General features: G+C 39.4%; 1 protein-coding gene and 1 long non-coding RNA gene across 2 annotated transcripts in view; one reads left to right on the forward strand and one right to left on the reverse strand.

The window, feature by feature from the left end:
* Positions 1-18,430, forward strand: part of LOC122976727 (ribonuclease inhibitor-like) — a 33,898-nt gene extending 15,468 nt beyond the window's left edge. Inside the window, exons 3-6 of the mRNA XM_044345377.1 lie at positions 3,551-3,727; positions 14,113-14,289; positions 17,116-17,289; positions 18,353-18,430. Coding sequence (XP_044201312.1) covers positions 3,551-3,727; positions 14,113-14,289; positions 17,116-17,289; positions 18,353-18,365 — 541 coding nt within the window. The 3' untranslated portion in view covers positions 18,366-18,430. The remainder of the gene's footprint in view (positions 1-3,550; positions 3,728-14,112; positions 14,290-17,115; positions 17,290-18,352) is intronic.
* LOC122976729 lies at positions 7,261-11,621 on the reverse strand. The gene is made up of 3 exons (XR_006401027.1): positions 11,148-11,621; positions 10,641-10,724; positions 7,261-10,071 (listed from the first exon to the last, which is right to left on the reverse strand). It is a non-coding gene; the product is annotated as an uncharacterized LOC122976729 (long non-coding RNA).
* Positions 18,431-23,307: the final 4,877 nt, after the last annotated feature.

A 23,307-nucleotide genomic window follows, 5' to 3' on the forward strand; every position in this document is an offset into this window, starting at 1 on the left:
CATGATGTCATGTGCCCACAATGTTCTGGGGTTTCATTTATAAAACAGTGTGTAGGATCCATACTAAAATTGTACGTGCGCACAAAAGCTGACAATGGCGCACACCGAAAAATAATCAGATGTATAAAACCATGCGTACACACGAATGCACGTATATTTCCCTTTATAAATCACAGTCCACCTGGAAATGTGCGCTCATGGATCAGCGTCATATCCCGCCCTCTATACGCCCACATTCAACCATAAACGGTCGATGCAAAAGCCTTTATGAATATTCATGTACATGTGTTTCTTTCGCCGCACCAATCACTCTCTCTGTCTTTAGACGCCTGGCCAATCAGTGTTGAGAGTCAGTGTATCGGAGCCTCTCTTGTCACTTGTGCTCAGCAGCAGCAGAGGAAGGACCGCAACAGGCATGAACAGACATTTAACCTTTTATTTCCCCGTTTTCACACGTATTGAAATTATGTGTGTAACCCAAAACAACCACATACAACCTCAATAAACATTCCTGTGGATTGTTAAGTCAGATATCTCTGGTTAAATGTTTAACACACCCTGCAGTGGGCAAGCTCCCAGTTAACCAGTATAAGTAGTTTTTACACCACTCACTCAATATGTAAAATACTATAAACACTATATTAGTTTATATTTACTCCAAAATCCAGCATACAGGTATTTCTGTAATTGACACAGTGAGCACAGGTGGTGAAGATGAGCCGATGAGGTGACTGGAGAAGGCAGAGTGTGTGTGGCAGCCACCGCTGTGTCTCCAGTGTCTCTGTGCTTGACAATACAGCCGTGTTAACTGTAGCCATTTTACACATATAAACTACATGGGAACTCAGACTTGGTGATATATGCACAGTATAACCAAATATTAAAAATCTATTAACGCTCTGTCCTGTAAATATGTTTTAGTTCCGTTTGTTGAAGTTATTTGATGTCATCTTGGATTTCTACAATCAATGATGATCATTTCATCAGTAAGTTAACGTGGCTAAGGTGAAAATGAATCAGTATTTTCATGCTTAGCTAATATTAGAGAAAGGCAACCCAGACTTTGCAGAATCCTGCCACCTGCCACATCCTGACATCATTCATTTCAGCTGCTGCTGCTCCACAACTGACTCTCTCCTTTGTGCTCCGGGTGAGGCAGCACTGATGAAATGTTGGGCAGACTTTAAGATCTGAGTTGCTTTATATCTTTACAAATTGAAAGATGTTTATGGAAGTTATGGCTCACTACAAGCCAAAGTACAGATAACACTGCTGGTTTGAGTGTTTCTGATAATGTGGATCTATAATTGATGTTTGATATTAAGTGAAATGAAATGTGTGAGAGGATTATTATACAATCTGCCTTCAATTCACTTCAATTCTGCGTCGTCGATTTCCCCTGTCTCTAAAATGTTCCTACGCATGGGTAAGAGTTTAGGTGCAGGTGCGCACATTGTCCCATCAAGTTTGTTTTTATAGATCACAACTTTTGCTTGGGAAGTGGCGTACGCCTCTTTCAGGCCCCGTTCCTGCTTACTCAACAAATGAGATCCCTGGACTGTTCTCGTGGGTTTTGAGTATTTCACTGCAATTTTTCCAGTCATTAAATCAATTACTGATTAGTTTGTATTTTTTTTGTGAGAACAGGTTGCAGCAGAAGCAGTAAAGACTTTTTAAAAAATTTTTCTTGGAATATACCCAACCAACTTCTCTTGATTTTCTCTCCATTCACTTATTTTCTGTAGAAGTGGTGGTGATGGGAACTTCTCCCATCCTCTCATTTTGTAAATGTAGAGTCTTATTTTAGCTGATATGGCCTCTGCTGACTATCTCTGTCCTCACCATATCAGACAGGGCTGCAGTGAGTCACTTTATAAACTCAATAATATCTCTGGAAACAAATGTAAAATGTCAATAAAATAAATAATATTCCTGACATGAAAATACTGAGTGAAGTTTAGAAAGAAAGAAGAAGACAGACATCAGTCAGTATCAGTCCTTCCTCCTGTCCTCCTCCTCCTCCCTCTGCTGCTGATGTGATTGACTGCTGCAGGTACCGCTGGTAGAGAGGAGAGGCTGCTTTGTCTCAGCCAGCAGCTGAGTTTACAAGAATGAGCCAAATTTGAAGATCGGTGGCAAACTAAGCTAAACAGTTAGACTACATACAGACAGCTTTAGTTTTAGCTTGTTGCTAACAATTAGCTATTAGCTGAGCTAGCGCGCTGTGGTTGTGTAAAACATAGCAGCGGTGGATGAGAGACTGCGGACAGAGCAGTTGAAAATATCACTTTTCTACATGTTTATGCTTGTTGATCAGGTGTATTGATAGAGTATTGACTTTTTACTCGCTAAGGTGTTATTGCACTTAAGAAGTAACGAGCGTAGTTGTCGTCAACTCGAGTAATCTTCACTTCACATGTGATCTGCTGTTCACTGACTTTGCTGTGTGTGTCTGTGTGTGTGTGTGTGTGTGTCTGTGTGTTTGTGTGTGTGTGAGTGTGTGTGTCTGTGTGTTTGTGTGTGCGTGTTTGTGTGTGTGTGTGTGTTTCTGTGTGTTTGTGGGTGTGTCTGTTTTTGTGTCTGTGTGTGTCTTTTTGTGTGTGTGTCTGTGTTTGTGTTTGTGTGTGTGTGTGTGTCTGTGTGTTTGTGTGTGTCTGTTTTTGTGTGTTTGTGTGTGTGTGTTTCTGTATGTGTGTTTGTGTGGGTGAGTGTGTGTGTCTGTGTGTGTATTTGTGTGTTTGTGTGTGTGTCTGTGTGTTTCTGTATGTGTGTTTGTGTGGGTGAGTGTGTGTGTCTGTGTGTGTATTTGTGTGTTTGTGTGTGTGTCTGTGTGTTTGTGTGTGTGTGTTTCTGTGTGTGTGTGGGTGAGTGTGTGTGTCTGTGTGTGTATTTGTGTGTCTGTGTGTTTCTGTATGTGTGTGTGTATGTTTGTGTGTGTGCGTGTCTGTGTGTTTGTGTGTGTGTCTGTTTTTGTGTGTCTGTGTGTTTGTGTTTGTGTGTGTGTCTGTGTGTTTGTGTTTGTGTGTGTGTGTGTGTGTGTGTGTGTATATGTGTGTGTGTGTGTGTGGAGGAGAGGCTGCAGTTTGAGAATAAATTACACCAAAACGTTAAAAAGTGCTGATAAAAGAACCGGTAACATCGGAGCTTATCAATACTACAGTCTTTAATCATTTATCCTCGGGGCTCGTTTAATACCGGGTTTCGGTACCCATCCCTACAGAGAAATAAGTGCACATTAAATAAAACTGCCATACCTTTGATTATTTTGGAGAAAACAGACGTATAAATCGATGCATAAACAACCACAGGAAGCTGGAACAAGCGTTGATGTCTGGAACAACGATTGTCTCTTTCCCTCGCCGTTTAATCGTTTACAAAGTGAAAAAAGCAGAAATGTGGTGGCAGAGTAAAATCTTTTTTGTGTTAGTGGTAAAAATAAACAGACTATGATGGAACAAATAATTCACTTTTGATGGAAATCCGTCTGTAGACGGAGCTCTTGCACCCATGTAATCTGCTTCTAACGCTACATGATTTCTTCTTTATTCAGATTGGAGAGATGCAGTTTGTCAGAGATCAGCTGTGCTTCTCTGCTCTCAGCTCTGAAGTCCAACCCCTCCCACCTGAGAGAGCTGGATCTGAGCTACAACAAGAGTCTCGACGGTTCAAGAACAAATCTACTGTGTGATTTTCTGGAGAGTCCAGACTGTAGACTGGAGACTCTGAGGTCAGACACCATTTCTTACTTCTGTGCTGAGATTAATATGATGTGAAAGTTGTGGTGACACTAAACTGCAGACATAAGGATGATTTTTATGAGGTAAAATCTCCTTCAGATTTACACATTCAAATGTTGTTTTCAAACATTTAAATACTATTTAAAGCCTCCCTCCAGTGTATTTTGGCATTTTTGAGATATTTAATATTTTTTCTGAGTCATTTTCTGACCATGTTGATTAGCCACAATGTTCACCAAATATTTGTGGACAAATAACTTCATTTTGTGCTGAAAGATCAAAAATGTCAGCTGTTGTTAAAACTGAACAATGACGTATGACTATAGTAGAACGCTGCAGTCATACGTCATCCTCATAAAATCCCTTTGTTTTTGTGAGCGTCACATAGGCTACTGATACAGTATCAGGCGCCTGTGTTTCATACTAAATAGTCTACTGGATGCAGACGTGCTGCAACAACAGATTAATGCTTCAAATATAAATCATTTATTTCAGTTAAACACTCTCCAACCAACATGTGCACAGAAAATAAGGTTTAATGTGGTTAAAGCAGGAAAGTCAGTAAATCAGTGTGCAGTGATGTATAAATGAATGTGGGTGATTGTTACATTATCTGTTGTCCACAGCTGTTTATACTGTATGAAAAGCTTCTCCTTCACTTGATTAAATCCCTGCAGCATCTGAAGTCAGCAGGACTGATATGTTGATAAATCTGCAGCCTCTGAGAAGTGCTGCGCCAGAGCGCAGTGCCGTTACGCACCACCGTTCACTGTGTTTACCTTCATTAAATCTCCTGATGACACCAGGCTGCTACAGTAGAAACACGCACACCTCTACACACATCAGACTGGTCGGTTATAACTCGATATTCTGCTTTTTTATGAAGGAGACATCGGGTTAGCGGGGCTCATCAGCCTCTTTTCCAACTTTCTTTTTAGCCAAAGTAGCGTCTCATGTTTTATCCTTGAGACACATTACGATGCAAACGCTGTTGTGTAACATTAATTACTAAACTATGTCACCGTGTACAAGGTGAGATACATTAGGCTATAATTATTGCTGAAATAGTGTCAGTCCGTCAGTAAACAGCTTCACCAAATACATTTTTTACATTTTTTTAAAAATTTCTATTGTTATTATATTAAGTGATGAAAAAACTGCTCCATCTGTCTTTGGCTGCAGATTTGTGGTGATGTGTGTTCATGTCGTGACGCTCTGAACCATCCAGACATTTCCTGAAGAAAAGCTTTCCGTTTGTTGAGCTGTCGTTATCACGTTTAACTGTGATTGGCACAAGTGTTTCACGGCTATGAGACCAGTGATGTGACTGGCTGAGAGAGTATTTATTAATCACCACACCAGTTGATCTATATTCACTCAGCCCTTTTACACGTTGCACTGCTGCACATACATGAACCAAAACAGCAGGTGACAGGTGCGCATGCAGGGCTCCACATTAACTTTTTGAGGCACTTGTCCTTCAGACAAGTAAATTTATCTTTCACTTGTCCATGTGTGACAGATGTGGTGAGGACATGTAACGAGACGACTCAAAGGATTGGTTTCCAGCCTTTATTTGCTTCTGCAGAAGACAATGTAACACATATGAATTACCTTCTGGTCTCTCCTGCACATCTGCTCCTAAACATGCAAAATAACAGAATTTACACCAGGAAATAGATGCTAAAATCTCTGCAGCGCTACGTTGACTACATGACGCAGGGCAGCCTGCTGTAATACAAATGGCACCAAGAAAGTTAAACAAAAGCATCTACAAAACTCATATTAACAGTCAAAACAACATGAAACAGCTAGTTAAAGTAATAGTATTAACAGTAAACAATATGCATTAAATGTTACAACATAAACGGTTCAATTTCCATAGAAAACAATAAAATAGTGCAGCAGCATTTTTCCACACAACTTACCCTCAGCAATGCAAAACAGCTCTGTGAGGAACAGAAGGGACGATGTGCAGCAAGGTCATTTCCACAGGAAACATTAATGAATAAAAATTCCTTGTTGAGATAAAATTCACAAACACAAATTGTAAATAAGAATTATTAAAGTGCCTTTTTTAACTGTTACACATCCACAAAAGTCACTTGTCAGAGTAAAAATGACAATAATTTACTTTTTCATTTTGTTTGTGAACGTAGAACTCAGACGAACAAACAGTTGAAAGCATCCAAACAGTGTCAACATATAAATGATTCAATTTATGAATTTTATTCAAGCCATTACTTCCCTGTTAATGATCTTTTCATTTGATCCTGAATTGTGAAGCACTTTGTAAAGTCTGTTTCAATATGAGCTCTATAGATTAATTATTGATCATCCTTCTGACGTTTAATAATAATGATTGCCAGTGTTTCTACTAGGATTGTTTTCAGGGGGGGTGGTAGGCCCCCTGAAACTACTAGTTATGTTACGGAGCAGGCGTGTCACAGATACGGATACGCGGTGTCGACAGTGTCGTCATAGATACGCAGTAAGGCGGTTGTCTGTATCGCTGTATTTCTCTACACTGAGCTGAAATGAAACAAGTGCACAAAAAATAGGTAAATAAATATTAACAATATTTATTAACCTAATGTTTAAATATTAAAAGTATTTATTTACAACACATAAATAAACGTAGGCCTTATGGATGATAGATGGACCAATCAGTCTCTATCTGAAAAATGTTTGTTTCAATGTTTGTAATATAACAACATAACAAAAGTGACTGATGGGGAATTAATTTGTTTCAACTTAAAGCCAAATCAAGACAACAGTTTGACTTATAAATGAATGAGATGAATCAGCATTTTGTTTCCTAATAACTGAAAGTGTCAGTTTTAGTGCTGTGTTTACAACAGTTACTGAGGTCAACGACCTTCTAACAGCTGAAGAAAACATCATGTTAACAGAGTTGTTGTGTAGTGTTAGTACCTGTGTTAAAACATCTGTAAGTCCTTTTATAGCAGGTTTGAATCTTGTGCTTTGACTTTTGTTTGTTAGGATGTCCTTTAGTTTGGATAACAGATTGTGCCTTTAAACATATTTACAGAACAGTAATTCATCTAGATACAGGTGGAAGTCAGACCTTAACAGTTTTTTCTGCCTCCTGCTTTGAATGTGTTCATGTCTCTCCATCACCTGACGCCTGGGCTGCCTCTGTGTGTTTCTCTTTACTCCTTCAACTGTTTCTTTAAATCTTGAATCAGTTGCACCTTCTTCCTTTTCAATCACTTCTTTACTTTCTCCTTGTTTTTCTTTCAACACCATTAAATTACATCCTGCAATTCTTCCTCACTTCTGTCTCCTCTCTCCTGATTTCTTCACTCACTCTGAAAATGTAAAAGCTTTCCTTTAATAAATCTGCCAGCAGGGCCGGCTCTAGACATGTTGGTGCCCTAGGAGAGATTAGGATTTGGTGCCCCCCCCCCAAACCACATTACCCCACCAGTACTGCCTCATCACCACCCTGTCATACATTGAGGAGCAGGTGGACCCAAATGCAGAGACCAGAAAGCAGGGCTGAAGAAAAGCGTCTTTATTTCAACGACTGGCAGGAAAAAAACAAAAGCAGGATGAGCTGAGTAGAACAAGATACAAAAAAAAATCGACTGAGCAGGAAACTGAACAAACACGACAGAACAGAATTGATTAACTGAACAGACGACTCCACAAAGACTGAACTGAAAACTGAACTTCAATACAAACTGAAGTAATCAGACAACAAGGAACAGGTGGCACAATACAAGGGCAGGCTGGGAGCTGATAGGCTGGGGAAGACACTAGGAGCAGGGCAGGACCCACGAGGCTACTGCAGGGCAGGTGAGAGGAGGAGCACATGAAAACAGGAGGAGTGAAGGAACACACAAGAGAAACACAGAGCAAAGTAAAACCCAGAAAACACAACAGCACTCAATAACAAGCCAGCATAAATCAAACTGTCTCTGAATAAATCAACCTAGGTACACAGCACTACAAGCTAACCAATAATCTAATACAGTCTTTCAAAGATACAACTCAAATAACATGAATGAGCAAAAAGACTGGACAACACAAGTGTAACACAGAAAACCAAAAGAAGAAAAAACACAAAGAGCCCAAACCATGAGTCCATGACACACCCGCTCATTCTACAGTAAAAATATGGACAACAAACATCAGACACCACAATGGTTTCAAGACAAAAATATAGATTTTTATAAATTACTTTTCAAACAAACAAATCACGTTTCAAAGAATGAATCAATTGTTAAATATTACTATTATTAACTACCTTTACCTGTTAGTAACATCCAAGACGCTGGCACTTGGTTATTGATAGATTACACTGGATAGACGACTCCTTCCATGATGTCATGTGCCCACAATGTTCTGGGGTTTCATTTATAAAACAGTGTGTAGGATCCATACTAAAATTGTACGTGCACACAAAAGCCGAAAATGGCGTGCACCGAAAAATAATCAGATTTATAAAACCATGCGTACACACGAATGCACGTATATTTCCCTTTATAAATCACAGTCCACCTGGAAATGTGCGCTCATGGATCAGCGTCATATCCCGCCCTCTACACGCCCACATTCAACCATAAATGATGCAAAAGCCTTCATGAATATTCATGTACATGTGTTTCTTTCGCCGCACCAATCACTCTCTCTGTCTTTAGACGCCTGGCCAATCAGTGTTGAGAGTCAGTGTATCAGAGCCTCTCTTGTCACTTGTGCTCAGCAGCAGCAGAGGAAGGACCGCAACAGGCATGAACAGACATTTAACCTTTTATTTCCCCGTTTTCACACGTATTGAAATTATGTGTGTAACCCAAAACAACCATATACAACCTCAATAAACATTCCTGTGGATTGTTAAGTCAGACATCTCTGGTTAAATGTTTAACACACCCTGCAGTGGGCCAGCTCCCAGTTAACCAGTATAAGTAGTTTTTACACCACTCACTCAATATGTAAAATACAATAAACACTATATTAGTTTATATTTACTCCAAAATCCAGCATACAGGTATTTCTGTAATTGACACAGTGAGCACAGGTGGTGAAGATGAGCCGATGAGGTGACTGGAGAAGGCAGAGTGTGTGTGGCAGCCACCGCTGTGTCTCCAGTGTCTCTGTGCTTGACAATACAGCCGTGTTTACTGTAGCCATTTTACACATATAAACTACATGGGAACTCATACTTGGTGATATATGCACAGTATAACCAAATATTAAAAATCTATTAACGCTCTGTCCTGTAAATATGTTTTAGTTCCGTTTGTTGAAGTTATTTGATGTCATCTTGGATTTCTACAATCAATGATGATCATTTCATCAGTAAGTTAAGGTGGCTAAGGTGAAAATGAATCAGTATTTTCATGTTTAGCTAATATTGGAGAAAGGCAACCCAGACTTTGCAGAATCCTGCCACCTGCCACATCCTGACATCATTCATTTCAGCTGCTGCTGCTCCACAACTGACTCTCTCCTTTGTGCTCCGGGTGAGGCAGCACTGATGAAATGTTGGGCAGACTTTAAGATCTGAGTTGCTTTATATCTTTACAAATTGAAAGATGTTTATGGAAGTTATGGCTCACTACAAGCCAAAGTACAGATAACACTGCTGGTTTGAGTGTTTCTGATAATGTGGATCTATAATTGATGTTTGATATTAAGTGAAATTAAATGTGTGAGAGGATTATTATACAATCTGCCTTCAATTCACTTCAATTCTGCGTCGTGGATTTCCCCTGTCTCTAAAATGTTCCTACGCATGGGTAAGAGTTTAGGTGCAGGTGCGCACATTGTCCCATCAAGTTTGTTTTTATAGATCACAACTTTTGCTTGGGAAGTGGCGTACGCCTCTTTCAGGCCCCGTTCCTGCTTACTCAACAAATGAGATCCCTGGACTGTTCTCGTGGGTTTTGAGTATTTCACTGCAATTTTTCCAGACATTAAATCAATTACTGATTAGTTTGTAGTTTTTTTGTGAGAACAGGTTGCAGCAGAAGCAGTAAAGACTTTTTTTTTTTTTTCTTGGAATATACCCAACCAACTTCTCTTGATTTTCTCTCCATTCACTTATTTTCTGTAGAAGTGGTGGTGATGGGAACTTCTCCCATCCTCTCATTTTGTGAATGTAGAGTCTTATTTTAGCTGATATGGCCTCTGCTGACTATCTCTGTCCTCACCATATCAGGCAGGGCTGTCAGTCAGCAGGATCTATAGCTGCTGCCTTGATGGACTCACATACTTCAGGATCTGTTCCAGTTGATGGTGTCTGCAGGCTGTAGAGTAGTAGAAGTGTCTGTTGTGTCTGTTGTTGCTTCACCTGCAGGTAAATCTAAACATACATGTAAATATAGTTATTAATCCTTTAGTAAGGACACACAATGATTCATAAATGACAACACATCAGACAATAAACACATCTGAAGCATAAATTATAGATAACGGTTGACCAGAACTGTTCAATTACATGAGTGAAAAAAGGTCAAGAATCCAAGTTTAAATTATTTTAGATGGAATAAGTTATTCTAGCTTTAATGTGTCCTGTAGACAACTTGAATAAATATAGATGATTGCAGTCTAATATTGATTAGTATTTAAGTTAGCTATGTTCCCTTTATAATATAGAAATTATATTTATGATTCAATATATTTTATTGCACTAGTGTTACCATGATAACACAAGTATGTAAGAAACCATTTAATAATAGATAATATTGATATTTGACTTGAAATTAACAAGGTGTAACTGTGACATTCAAATAACAATAATACTACTAATAATAAATATATTAATAATAATAATAATAATAATAATAATAATAATAATAATAATAATAATAAAGACAACATAGCAGTGTATTATCAGTTACACAGAGACCACAAATAAGTGGCTGAACTGACCTGCTTCAGAGAGTGGTGTAGATGGGAGATCAGATGTAACTTCTCCAGCAGCTGGAGGCTTCTGCAGATATTTCCTGAGTGCATCTGGACAGTATAGAGTAGATATCAGCCTGTTACAAGCAAAAACATGTAGCTGCAGAGTAGACAAACAACTGCTGCAGCCTGTTGCACCAGCTGTGTGTCAGTTCAAACTTAGTTATAACATAAATTATTATCACTAAGTTGTGATTTATGCATCACTAAAATAAAAGCTTTCACCACGGAGATAAGTTACAACATAACTGTAATTGCTGCCATTTAGCAACACAGTAATCCAGTAGAGACCTAATTTATTGATATGATATTTCACTATTGCTCCAGTTTACTACAATGTGCTACGATGCCAAGTGGCTCATGCCAGCTTACACATAGTTGGTGCAACCCAGTGCAGAAATCTATGTTTTTATGGATATAGCGTTAGCCATTATCACTGATATTGGTCAGTGAAATTTCAGCACAAAGCCTTACGTTGTAGGAAGGAGCAGTTATCCAGATAGCTCGCTACTGGCTTGTCATTCAGTCTCATATCCTTCAATCTGTAACGATATGTGAGTCCAGCAGCTATCGTAGCATCATTATCTAGCATTAGCTTTATTGCTACTTAGCTAGCTATGTTAACATTAGACGACATACCTCTATATTGGACTTTCTTTTCCTCCTCCTCTTTTCTCCGTTTTCTTTCTTGTGCATCTGAAGGTTTGGACCTTTTCATTATGTAATAAAATGTGAATATCTGCCTCTTGACATCTCGTCACAGACTTTGTCTGTCTGTGATGCATCATCCCTCTTTTTCAGTGCGCACAGTAGAGGTGCAGAGCAGATGAAACATTGTGAGGATTTTTTTGTGACTTTTAACTTGTGTGGTGGGACAAGTAAATTTCTTTTCCATTTGTCGTATAAAGAAATCGGACAAGCCTTAAAGTCGAGCCGTAAACTCTGAATTTATTCTTTTTTAAATAATAAATTCAGAACAAGATTAGAATTTATTTTTATTACAAATATAACTAAACATTGTTTCTAGAGCAGCAACAGTAAATGGTAAATGGACTGTACTTGTATAGCGCCTTTCTAGCCTTCCAACCACTCAAAGCGCTTTTACACCACGAATCACATTCACCCATTCACACACATTCATATGCTGAATGGGTACAGGGGCTACCATGCAAGGTCCCAACCTGCCCATCACAGGAAATCTCATCATTCATACACTGATGGCACAGCCATCAGGAGCAATTTGGGTTTAAGTATCTTGCCCAAGGACACATCGACATGAGGACTGGAGGAGCCGGGAATCGAACCTCCAATCTTCCGATTAGTGGACGACCCGCTCCTGACCCTACCTCCTGAGCCACAGCCGCCCAGCTGCAACAGTCATGTTTACAACAGCAAAGTCACTTTATAAACTCAATAATATCTCTGGAAACAAATGTAAAATGTCAATAAAATAAATAATATTCCTGACATGAAAATACTGAGTGAAGTTTAGAAAGAAAGAAGAAGACAGACATCAGTCAGTATCAGTCCTTCCTCCTGTCCTCCTCCTCCTCCCTCTGCTGCTGATGTGATTGACTGCTGCAGGTACCGCTGGTAGAGAGGAGAGGCTGCTTTGTCTCAGCCAGCAGCTGAGTTTACAAGAATGAGCCAAATTTGAAGATTGGTGGCAAACTAAGCTAAACAGTTAGACTACATACAGACAGCTTTAGTTTTAGCTTGTTGCTAACAATTAGCTATTAGCCGAGCTAGCGCGCTGTGGTTGTGTAAAACATAGCAGCGGTGCATGAGAGACTGCGGACAGAGCAGTTGAAAATATCACTTTTCTACATGTTTATGCTTGTTGATCAGGTGTATTGATAGAGTATTGGCTTTTTACTCGCTAAGGTGTTATTGCACTTAAGAAGTAACGAGCGTAGTTGTCGTCAACTCGAGTAATCTTCACTTCACATGTGATCTGCTGTTCTCTGACTTTGCTGTGTGTGTGTGTTTGTGTGTGTGTGTGTGTGTGTGTGTGTGTTTGTGTGTGTGTGAGTGTGTGTGTGTGTGTCTGTGTGCGTGTCTGTGTGTGTGTGTGTGTCTTTGTGCGTGTCTGTGTGTTTGTGTGTGTGTGTTTGTGTGTGTGTTTGTGTGTGTCTGTGTGTTTGTGTGTGTGTGTGTTTGTGTGTGTCTGTGTTTGTGTGTGTGTGTTTGTGTGTGTGCGTGTCTGTGTGTTTGTGTGTGTGTGTCTGTGTTTGTGTGTGTGTGTGAGTGTGTGTGTGTGTGTCTGTGTTTTTGTGTGTCTGTGTGTGCGTGTGTTTGTGTGTGTCTGTGTGTGTTTGTGTGTGTGAGTGTGTGTGTGTGTCTGTGTTTGTGTGCGTGTGTGTGTGCGTGTCTGTGTGTTTGTGTTTGTGTGTGTGTGTTTGTCTGTCTGTGTGTGTTTGTGTGCGTGTGTGTGTGCGTGTCTGTGTGTCTGTGTTTGTCTGTGTGTGTTTGTCTGTCTGTGTGTGTTTGTGTGTGTGCGGGTCTGTGTGTTTGTGTGTGAGTGTGTGTGTGTGTGTGTGTCTGTGTGTGTGTCTCTGTGTTTAGGTGTGTGTTTGTGTGTCTGTGTCTTTGTGTTTGTGTGTGTTTGTGTGTCTGTGTCTTTGTGAATGTGTTTGTGTGTGTGTCTATGTGTTTGTTTTTTGTGTGTGTGCGTGTCTTTGTGTCTGTGTGTGTGTGTCTGTTTGTGTGTGTGTTTGTGTGTGTGTGTCTGTTTGTGTCTGTTTGTGTGTGTCTTTGTGTTTGTGTCTGTGTGTGTGTCTGTGTGTTTGTGTGTCTTTGTGTATGCGTGTGTGTCTGTGTGGTTTTTTTGTGTGTGTGTGTGTGTGTTTGTGTGTGTGTGTGTTTGTGTATGTGTGTGTGTGTGTGTGTGTGTGTGTATATATATGTGTGTGTGTGTGTGTGTGTGTGTGTGTGTGTGTGTGTGTGTGTGTGTGTGGAGGAGAGGCTGCAGTTTGAGAATAAATTACACCAAAACATTAAAAAGTGCTGATAAAAGAACCGGTAACATCGGAGTTTATCAATACTACAGTCTTTAATCATTTATCCTCGGGGCTCGTTTAATACCGGGTTTCGGTACCCATCCCTACAGAGAAATAAGTGCACATTAAATAAAACTGCTAGACCTTTGATTATTTTGGAGAAAACAGACGTATAAATCGATGCATAAACAACCGCAGGAAGCTGGAACAAGCGTTGATGTCTGGAACAACCAACGCCTCTTTCCCTCGCCGTTTAATCGTTTACAAAGTGAAAAAAGCAGAAATGTGGTGGCAGAGTAAAATCTTTTTTGTGTTAGTGGTAAAAATAAACAGATTATGATGGAACAAATAATTCACTTTTGATGGAAATCCGTCTGTAGACGGAGCTCTTGCACCCATGTAATCTGCTTCTAACGCTACATGATTTCTTCTTTATTCAGATTGAAGAACTGCAGTTTGTCAAAGATCAGCTGTGCTTCTCTGGTCTCAGCTCTGAAGTCCAACCCCTCCCACCTGAGAGAGCTGGAACTGAGTCACAACAAGAGTCTCGACGGTTCAAGAACAAATCTACTGTGTGATTTTCTGGAGAGTCCAGACTGTAGACTGGAGACTCTGAGGTCAGACACCATTTCTTACTTGTGTGCTGAGATTAATATGATGTGAAAGTTGTGGTGACACTAAACTGCAGACATAAGGATGATTTTTATGAGGTAAAATCTCCTTCAGATTTACACATTCAAATGTTGTTTTCAAACATTTAAATACTATTTAAAGCCTCCCTCCAGTGTATTTTGGCATTTTTGAGATATTTCATATTTTTCTGAGTCATTTTCTGACCATGTTGATTAGCCACAATGTTCACCAAATATTTGTGGACAAATAACTTCATTTTGTGCTCAAAGATCAAAAATGTCAGCTGTTGTTAAAACTGAACAATGACGTATGACTATAGTAGAACGCTGCAGTCATACGTCATCCTCATAAAATCCCTTTGTTTTTGTGAGCTTCAAATATAAATGATTTATTTCTATTAAACACTCTCCAACCAACATGTGCACAGAAAATAAGGTTTAATGTGGTTAAAGCAGGAAAGTCAGTAAATCAGTGTGCAGTGATGTATAAATGAATGTGGCTGATTGTTACAGTATCTGTTGTCCACAGCTGTTTATACTGTATGAAAAGCTTCTCCTTCACTTGATTAAATCCCTGCAGCATCTGAAGTCAGCAGGACTGATATGTTGATAAATCTGCAGCCTCTGAGAAGTGCTGCGCCAGAGCGCAGTGCCGTTACGCACCACCGTTCACTGTGTTTACCTTCATTAAATCTCCTGATGACACCAGGCTGCTACAGTAGAAACACACACACCTCTACACACACACTGTTAAAACTTCCTGTAAAAACATTCAACAACTGGCAGCAGGGTTGCCATTAAGTTACTGTAAAATTAACATTTTTTTACTGTCACTAAAATTTATGGTTTCGTGTCGTTAATGAAAAATACAGTATGATCTGGTTTTTCATTGCTTTATTAATAACTGTTTTTTTCTTTTACAGTATCTTACAGTTGACAGATTTGTTTGATTGAACTATTTAGTTTGTTTTGTTTTTTTTACAAACATTTTAATAAACTTATTTTTTAACCTAAATGAATACTGACTTAGCAGGTTAAACACATAGGAATAGTCACAATACATACAATTAAAGACACTTTTGTTCAGAAAAAGGTTTTAATAGACCTGGTTGTCATTCTTCATAAAATCTGTGTCCAAAGCTGGCTACAAGCACATAATGCAAACCAGAACAAAATGTTCTTTAGGAATGAAGAACAGAGCTAAATCACTGATATTTCAATCATGTAATTACAATGCAAGAGAAAAAAACACAGCTTCTTATTGCACTTGACTTTTTATTTGAATATAAAGTTGGAAAGTTCACATGCAGAACAATTGCATGTTAAACAAAAAGCTGAAACAGAGCGTTCTCTCTCAAACTGTCTTTGGCTTTTTGATGGAAATAGTAGTACAAGGCACTTAGGCTCAGAAATATTGACATGATCAACTATACAGTATCACCTTTTTGATTAACAATATATTTAAACATATGAAAGAGTGTTTAGAAAACCAAAGCAGGTGACCAGAACAGAAGAGTTCAGTTGAATAAAACTGCATCATTTGCTGTTAAGCAGCTTTTAACCAGAGGACTGTTCCACAAAGCAGGATTAGAAAGTTAGGCAGATAAGTGTGAAAAGATCATCATGATAGTGTTTTGAATCTGTAAAGCAACATTTGAATGAGCTATTTGGATATGATTCAATTATGATTGACAATTCAAGTTCATGATAACAAACCAAATTTCAGCAGTTTTACCATTTTTAAAGTCATGTGGTAAACTTACTAACCTTGCTTTGTGGAGCAGCAACAGTTACAGACAACTGAGCTACATCACAGAATTACAAGCAAACTCTCAGATAATATCTGGCTCTATATCATGTAACATCTGAATATACTGGAGATATTGTCCAGCCTTAAGGCATATCAGTGGTACAAATAAAAAGATGAACATTACATAAATAAAAGATGTTTTGTCAATATAATGCTGTCTGTCAAAAACAGTTGAAATATAAATGAAAATATAATGAACAGCAGCAGACATGTTACATCATGTCCAAATATGAACTGTATGTCAGGCTCTAACAAGGAACACGGTTAAGTGCAGAAGTCCAAGTATTGGGCGATGGCAGGGGAGTGAGTTAGTTAATGACTTATGGCCCAGTCAAAGACACCAGTTCTCCCAGTCCAGCCTTGGTAGCCCTCTGACTGTGTGTGTGTGTGTGTGTGTGTGTGTGTGTGTGTGTGTTGTGTGTTGTGTGTTGTGTGTTGTGTGTGTGTGTGTGTGTGTGTGTGTGTGAGATTGAGAGGGAGAAAGAATTAGACGAATGAGACCAGCTGGTGTTTTGATAAATAGAAGCCAGTAATGGGATTGAGTAATCTCACCATCTTAAATGAAGTCCCACTTGAAGTCCATGAGTTTCCTCAGCAGAGTGGATACAAACTTTCAAACATTCAGATCTTTGTTTTAAATCAGTTTTGATAACATTAAAACATCTGTGACCACATAGACTTTATACTGATCCACACTGAGCATCTTTTTGGTCTTCATATTTAATATAACATGAAAAAGCTGCACTGGCTAATTCACTGTTAAGTCACTGTGTGTTTATTGAAGTAGCAGCATGTTGTCATTAATATTAATGAAGCTCTTTTTCACTGTTTGTATTTGACAGTTTTTAACCTGCATCCTGTTGGGTTCAGGTGTTTGGAGTTTCCATTTTCTAAACTTGTTCATTCTAAACCTTCTTCAGCTCTGAACAGATTATGAAACATTGAATGATTTCAAACACAATAATCTGCTTCTAACGCTACATGATTTCTTCTTTATTCAGATTGATTTGCTGCAGTTTGTCAGAGATCAGCTGTGCTTCTCTGGTCTCAGCTCTGAAGTCCAACCCCTCCCACCTGAGAGAGCTGGATCTGAGAGGAAACTCCTTGAGTTCTTCAGACAAGAAGCTGCTGTCTGATCTTAAGGAGAGTCCAGACTGTAGACTGGAGACTCTGAGGTCAGTAGAGAGTTGGAGTCAGTCCGTGCTGGTTTCAGCAGTTTTGTATTAAACACAGTTAGTATCAAAGCAAAGATCCAGTATTTCCTGGTGAACCTCCAACCTTCTCAGTGGCTGCTTTCCTCAGTGAAGCTGTGAGAGGAGAACGGTGACATGCTTCAGGATCGGACACAACGACAGAGAGAGAGAGAACAGTCAGCCAATCAGATCAGCCAGAAGCTTGTTGTGATCACGTGTTTGAGTCGATGTGAAGACGACTGTTGTTGTTGTTGTTCATGTCTGCAGGAAATAAAGCTGGATTACAGTTGACAGCCTAACAAGATGTATAGAGACAGTGGTCCTCATTCATCCAACTGTCGTACCATCAAATCTGATCTGAAAGTGTTTGTTCTCTCATTTCAACACTAAAGAATTGATCAGTTCATCTTTGTCAGAGCTCTAAGATCAGTCTGACTGAAGCCTGCAAATCACTGGCTCTGATTTCACAGAAGCATCATTACGTTTAGTAACCATGTGGTCTTTATACAGACCAGAACCTCTGCTGAAGTCCAGGAATCACATCTTTATATCTGTCCATCACTTATTTTATTTCCTCCAAATATTTTCAATGACAGCCTCCATTTTTATTTGTCAAATGATGTTTCAAAAGCAGACAAGATGTTGATCAACACACAGAGACTCTTGCTTTCACTTTAACAGCAGGTCACATGTAACAACAGTAAATGTGTCACTAAAGTGTTTGTGCAGCAATGATGTGTTCATGACTCTCTGCACTTTATTTCCTCTGTGTACTTCAGTGAAATCTGCAGAGTAAACAGACTTGATGCCAAAAGTCTCTGCAGGTCTGTGAGATCGGAGCTCAGTGTGTTCACTCCAACACGTTAACATGAGAGCTGAGAGGAAGCAGGCTACGCTGCACAGCTGCTCCACTTCTGGTCTGAACAGGACTGAAGTCCCTGCTGGTCTTTATACTGGATGTGCTGCATCACTGACTGACAGCTGATGAAGTGAGTCTCACTAAACACTGATTTATGACCTCTGTTGTTTCTTCTTCTCTCATCAGATTGGAGTGGTGATCTCTGTCAGAGTGAGTGAACATCCAGGAGTTCGTGTTGAGAGAGGATCAGCTGTATCCTGATGATCCAGAGAGGTTGAAGCAGCAGCAGCAGCAGCTTGTGTGTAGAGAGACTCTGACTGGGCCATGTTACTGGGAGGTAGAGTGGAGAGGAGAGCTTCATCCAGCAGTGACTGACAGAGGAATCAGAAGAAGTGGAGATGAGTCTCAGTGCTGCAGTCTGAACTGATCTGAGAACAGCTCCACTGTCACACACAAAGTCAAGTCCACCATCATCCCTGTGTGTTCCTCTGGATCTGACAGAGTATCATCAGTGTATCTGGACTGCTCTGCTGCTGCTCTGTCCTTCTACACAGTCTCTGCAGACACACCCAGACTCCTCCACTCAACCACCTCCTCCACCCTCCTCCTGGACCTGAGTCTCAGTCTGGATTTTGGACTATGTGGATCATCTCCAGCAGAGGCTTGTTTAGAAAGACTGTCCTGCCTTTGTATATAAGTTGCATATATGTTTTAAATGTAAATAAGTTTTAAATGTCTCTTTACTGTCAGATATGTGACCATCTGTATCTGTTGAAACCAGAGTGACACTGCAGATTATTGCAGAATCACTTGACACTATAACCGTTAATTTACAGGATTGTACATATCAGAGAATATTGACGTATATTATATATCAATATATAATATTGAGTAGGCTAGTAGTGTGATGCGTGAAACAAACATCCCTCAGGATTATGTGAGATCTGTCAAATAGAGGAATCACTGCAGCATGTAATTTTTCACTGTCATAAATACTCTTGAGAACAAGAAACATTAAAGAGGGAAATCAGGAAGCTTGAAGTGGAAGAAATTAGTCTAAAAATGTATTTGCCATCAGGTTAGTGAGTCTATTTCATTATATGAAAGAAACTGGGCTGATCAAAAGAAATTGGTGTTCAGTGAAATATAGGAGATGAGTCATAACATTTATGATATGCAAGAATGTTGCTTCACATCTGAGACTATGTGTTCTGTTTCATTTGATTAAATAAAGATTAAACATGACAATTAACTTTAGTCTTTGTTGTTATTTAATAACCGCTAATAAATAAAACAATTTGTATAGGAGCAAATAAAATTAATTATAATAAAAAAAACCATTAACATTGAACCCTGTATACAGTTAGCTAGTTTAGTCCAGTGGTTCCCAACCTAGGGGTTGGGCCCCTCCAAAGGGTCACCAGATAGATCTGAGGGGTCGTGAGATGATTAATGGGAGAGAAAAGAAGAAAAAACAAAGTTCTGATACACAAATCTGTTTTCAGGTTTTGGACTTTTTCTCTAATCTTTGATTTTTAGTGAAATATTGGATCATTTGAACATTTATAGAAATGAAACCATGTGAGAAGTTTTGAGGTAAAAATCACTATTTAGTGGAGCTGTTAACAACTCATAGACATCTGACATCTGAAAAAAAAAGTTGTATGAGAGAGTAGCTGCACCAAAATGAGCTCCTGAATACATCTCAAACTTGGACCTAAAAAGTGGAACATCTTGCAAAATAACCTTCAAATAATCCTCAGAAAAGACTTTAAAGAAGCGTTAACAGCATTAATCAGCAAGAACAGGAGAGGACACGTCGTCTTTGGATATAACAACTAGCTAGCTGTCAACTGCTAACTGCATTTTTGTTGTTTAGTTGAATATTTTGAATAAAGTTTGTTTGTGGGTCTTGATAGTGGCAAATAATAAAAAGTCAGACTCAGATCACGTCGTGTCTTCTGCAGATCAGAGACGAGCCCCCACCACTGCCAAGAGGTTCTCGTCTTGTATGTTTGTATTGTCGTTGATTCCACCCCCTTAGTACCCCCTTAATCGGGCCCCTGCCTCTCTATTTGGCTGCCGGGAGTTTTAAAAGCCAGCAGCCTGTGTGTCCGTGAATGCGTCATGTTGTCGCACACTGTCAAGTTAACGATCGAGGTGATGTTTGTGTTTTTTTTTAAATCTAGGTAGGAGGTAAAGTACAAATCGGCTGCATTAAAACGCAAAGAGCGAGAGAGTAAGAAAAGCGGATCATCAAGCTAACGTTATTGCTAGCACTACTAGCCTGACAGCGGCTAACGGCCAGACTATCCAACCTCACTTTGCTGTGTGTTGAGCGGGACATAAACATCGACAAAGACAAAGTGGCACCATGAAGGAGAGGAGGATGAAGATTTAAAAAGGGACCGTGATATGTACAAAGTTGGTTAACCTGTTGGGATTATTTTGTTCTATGGAGGATGGTGGAAGACACAAATGGACTAATTTACACTAAACTACAGCAGGCTGAGCAGGGACAACACTTGGTGAGTGAAACATGTCACTTCCATAACGTATGGATGTTATATAATGAACTGGATCTTGTACTGGGACTGACAAGCCCGCCGAGGCTTTGAATAAGGTGGATTTCCCCAGTTTTGCATTTCTAAGTGGTTCAGTCACCTGTTGACTGTGTGGTTTGAGAATGAGCCTGTGCAGAAGCTGCTTGTTGCTTGTGAGAATTCATTCCTGCAGAAAACAAGAGTGAGTAAGTCGTGTATTTGATACATGCAGTGATACTTTATGACATGAACAAAAACTCATAAAGAATATACATAAAGAAATATGTGAGTCATGTATCTACAGTATGATATGTGCATTATTTCTTTTTGATGAGAACATAAAGATGCTGTCTAGATGCCATCTTAGAGTTTTCTTTATAATGACCTGTCTGACTTGTTCTCTGACCACACCACTGCTATTATTAGTGCTTAGTTTCACACTTCATTTAGTTAACCTTGATAAATGTTTGAGGTCACAAGATGATAAAAAGTATCATACAAAAAAAAGCAATTTCTGTTCATTTATTCAGATTTTTCTCTAATTGCGCTGCTCTTTTCTTGGGAAATACTGGAAACATCCATAATTAGTCTTTCTTAACTTAAATGTTGGTTATGAAGAAATCAGTCATAATGTGAAATTAATGTGTTGTTTAACTCCATGTTTTCCGCATCTCGGCACCTGTCTGTGTCACTGCCTGTGGTGTTGTAGACTGTCTGCTTTGTGTTTGATTAGACAAACAGCTGTGTCTATTTTATATTTGAATAGGCCTTGTAGTGTTGTAGACCGCAGTGTCTATTTGGTGTTGTTGTTATTCCCGTGTAAGAAAGACATGGTACTGAGTCAGTGCACCTGACCTGTCGCTGTCTATCGGCGATGATGCTGAACTGTAAAAATTGTACTTAAGTACAGTAGTTGAGTAAATGTGCTCAGTTACTTCCACCACTGCTGGCTGAACTCCTGTAAAGATTACAGGCACTGCAGTATTTTTGTGTTGCAGCTCCACCATGTGTAATGATGCAGTATTGCATATTGAATTTTATTCCAATTAAATACGAAAGGCATAGGACTTGAGACGCAGGAATTAAGTTTTGAAATCAGTCTTGCTAACTACTACATCATCTGTACTGTTGCTAAAATAATGTCTTGTGTCAGCATCAAGTCAACATTTCTGAGAGCGCAGCTGGACTTGTGATTCTTAATTTTCTTAATTTTATTTAGATAATGTCCCGTTGCTGTCTGTGTAGTAGTGTGTACTAGTAGATTTATTACTATAGTGGCCTGTATGAAACACATCAGCAATTTGCAGCAATATTCCAGTCCTCAGTGTTGCATTTCTGGATGGATGCAAAACTGAAGAATGGTGTGCTATTTAGAACAATAATGATAGTAATAATAATAATAATGATAATAATAATAATAATACAGTTTATAATACACACTGTTTTTGTTTTTCAGGCATTTCACAGGGATAAACGCTGAGAGAGGCACCCCGTCCTTTCACTAAAGACGGAGAAAAATGACATCAGTCAACCCACACAATCAGTCTCTTAGCCACACTTTTCAGTTACTCACTGAGTTAGTCTCGGTTACTCGTAGTGACTGTCACTCACTCAGTCACTTTCTCAGTCATTCACTCGCTCATTACAAACCTTTATAAACACACACTTGGACAGTCTGGTTACAACTTGCATTAGAGGGACTTTTTTTTTTTTTAAATGTAAAATACCAATTTAAAAAAACAGGCACTGATAAGATGTAGTTATTTTTTTGGTTACAATAATGTGGTGAGCATTAGTACATGGCAACATGGATGCAACACTGAAGAATGGTGTGCTATTTATACTACCACTACAGTTTATAATACACACAGTTTTTGTTTTTCAGGGGGGTCACAGGGATAAACGCTGAGGGAAGAACCCCGTCCTTTCACCAAAGACGGAGAAAGATGACATCAGTCAACCCTTGTGTATTAAGTCTCCTAAAGAAACTAATGGACTTTTGAGTGGGACTTGATATGAATCAGCAAACCCTCTCACCCACCCACACAATCAGTCTCTTAGCCACACTTTTCAGTTACTCACTGAGTTAGTCTTGGTTACTCGTAATGACTGTCACTCACTCAGTCACTTTCTCAGTCATTCACTCGCTCATTACAAACCTTTATAAACACACACTTTGGACAGTCTGGTTACAACTTGCATTGTCATATCCCATATTTTTGTGTATATCTGTTCATTTATAATGTTTTTCTGTTCAACAGTCTCAGAACAGCATAGTGAAGTACTGTAGCTAAGACTCTGTATCTTGGTAAGACTGTTAGCCCCAGCTAATTATGGTCAAAGTGAACGCTCTGGCTGTTCTCAAAAGGAAGGGGCTCAGGACTCGGGTGGTGATTTGATCTCAACTGAACTCCCTAAACTCCCAGTCTTCCCCTTCGCACCCCCCCCCTCCCCCCTTTTTTACAGTGAACCCAATGGTGCTAGATGAGTCCCAATGCTTTCTGCAGGAGGGTAACCTCTCTAGGTACAGTGGCCCTCTCTCTGTGTATGTCCCGTTGGTGCGTTCTTGCATCTGTCCGCCACTGGGAGGGGCATCGC

Source organism: Thunnus albacares, chromosome 24 (assembly GCF_914725855.1).
Source record: "Thunnus albacares chromosome 24, fThuAlb1.1, whole genome shotgun sequence".
In the NCBI taxonomy this organism is placed as follows: Eukaryota; Metazoa; Chordata; class Actinopteri; order Scombriformes; family Scombridae; genus Thunnus; species Thunnus albacares.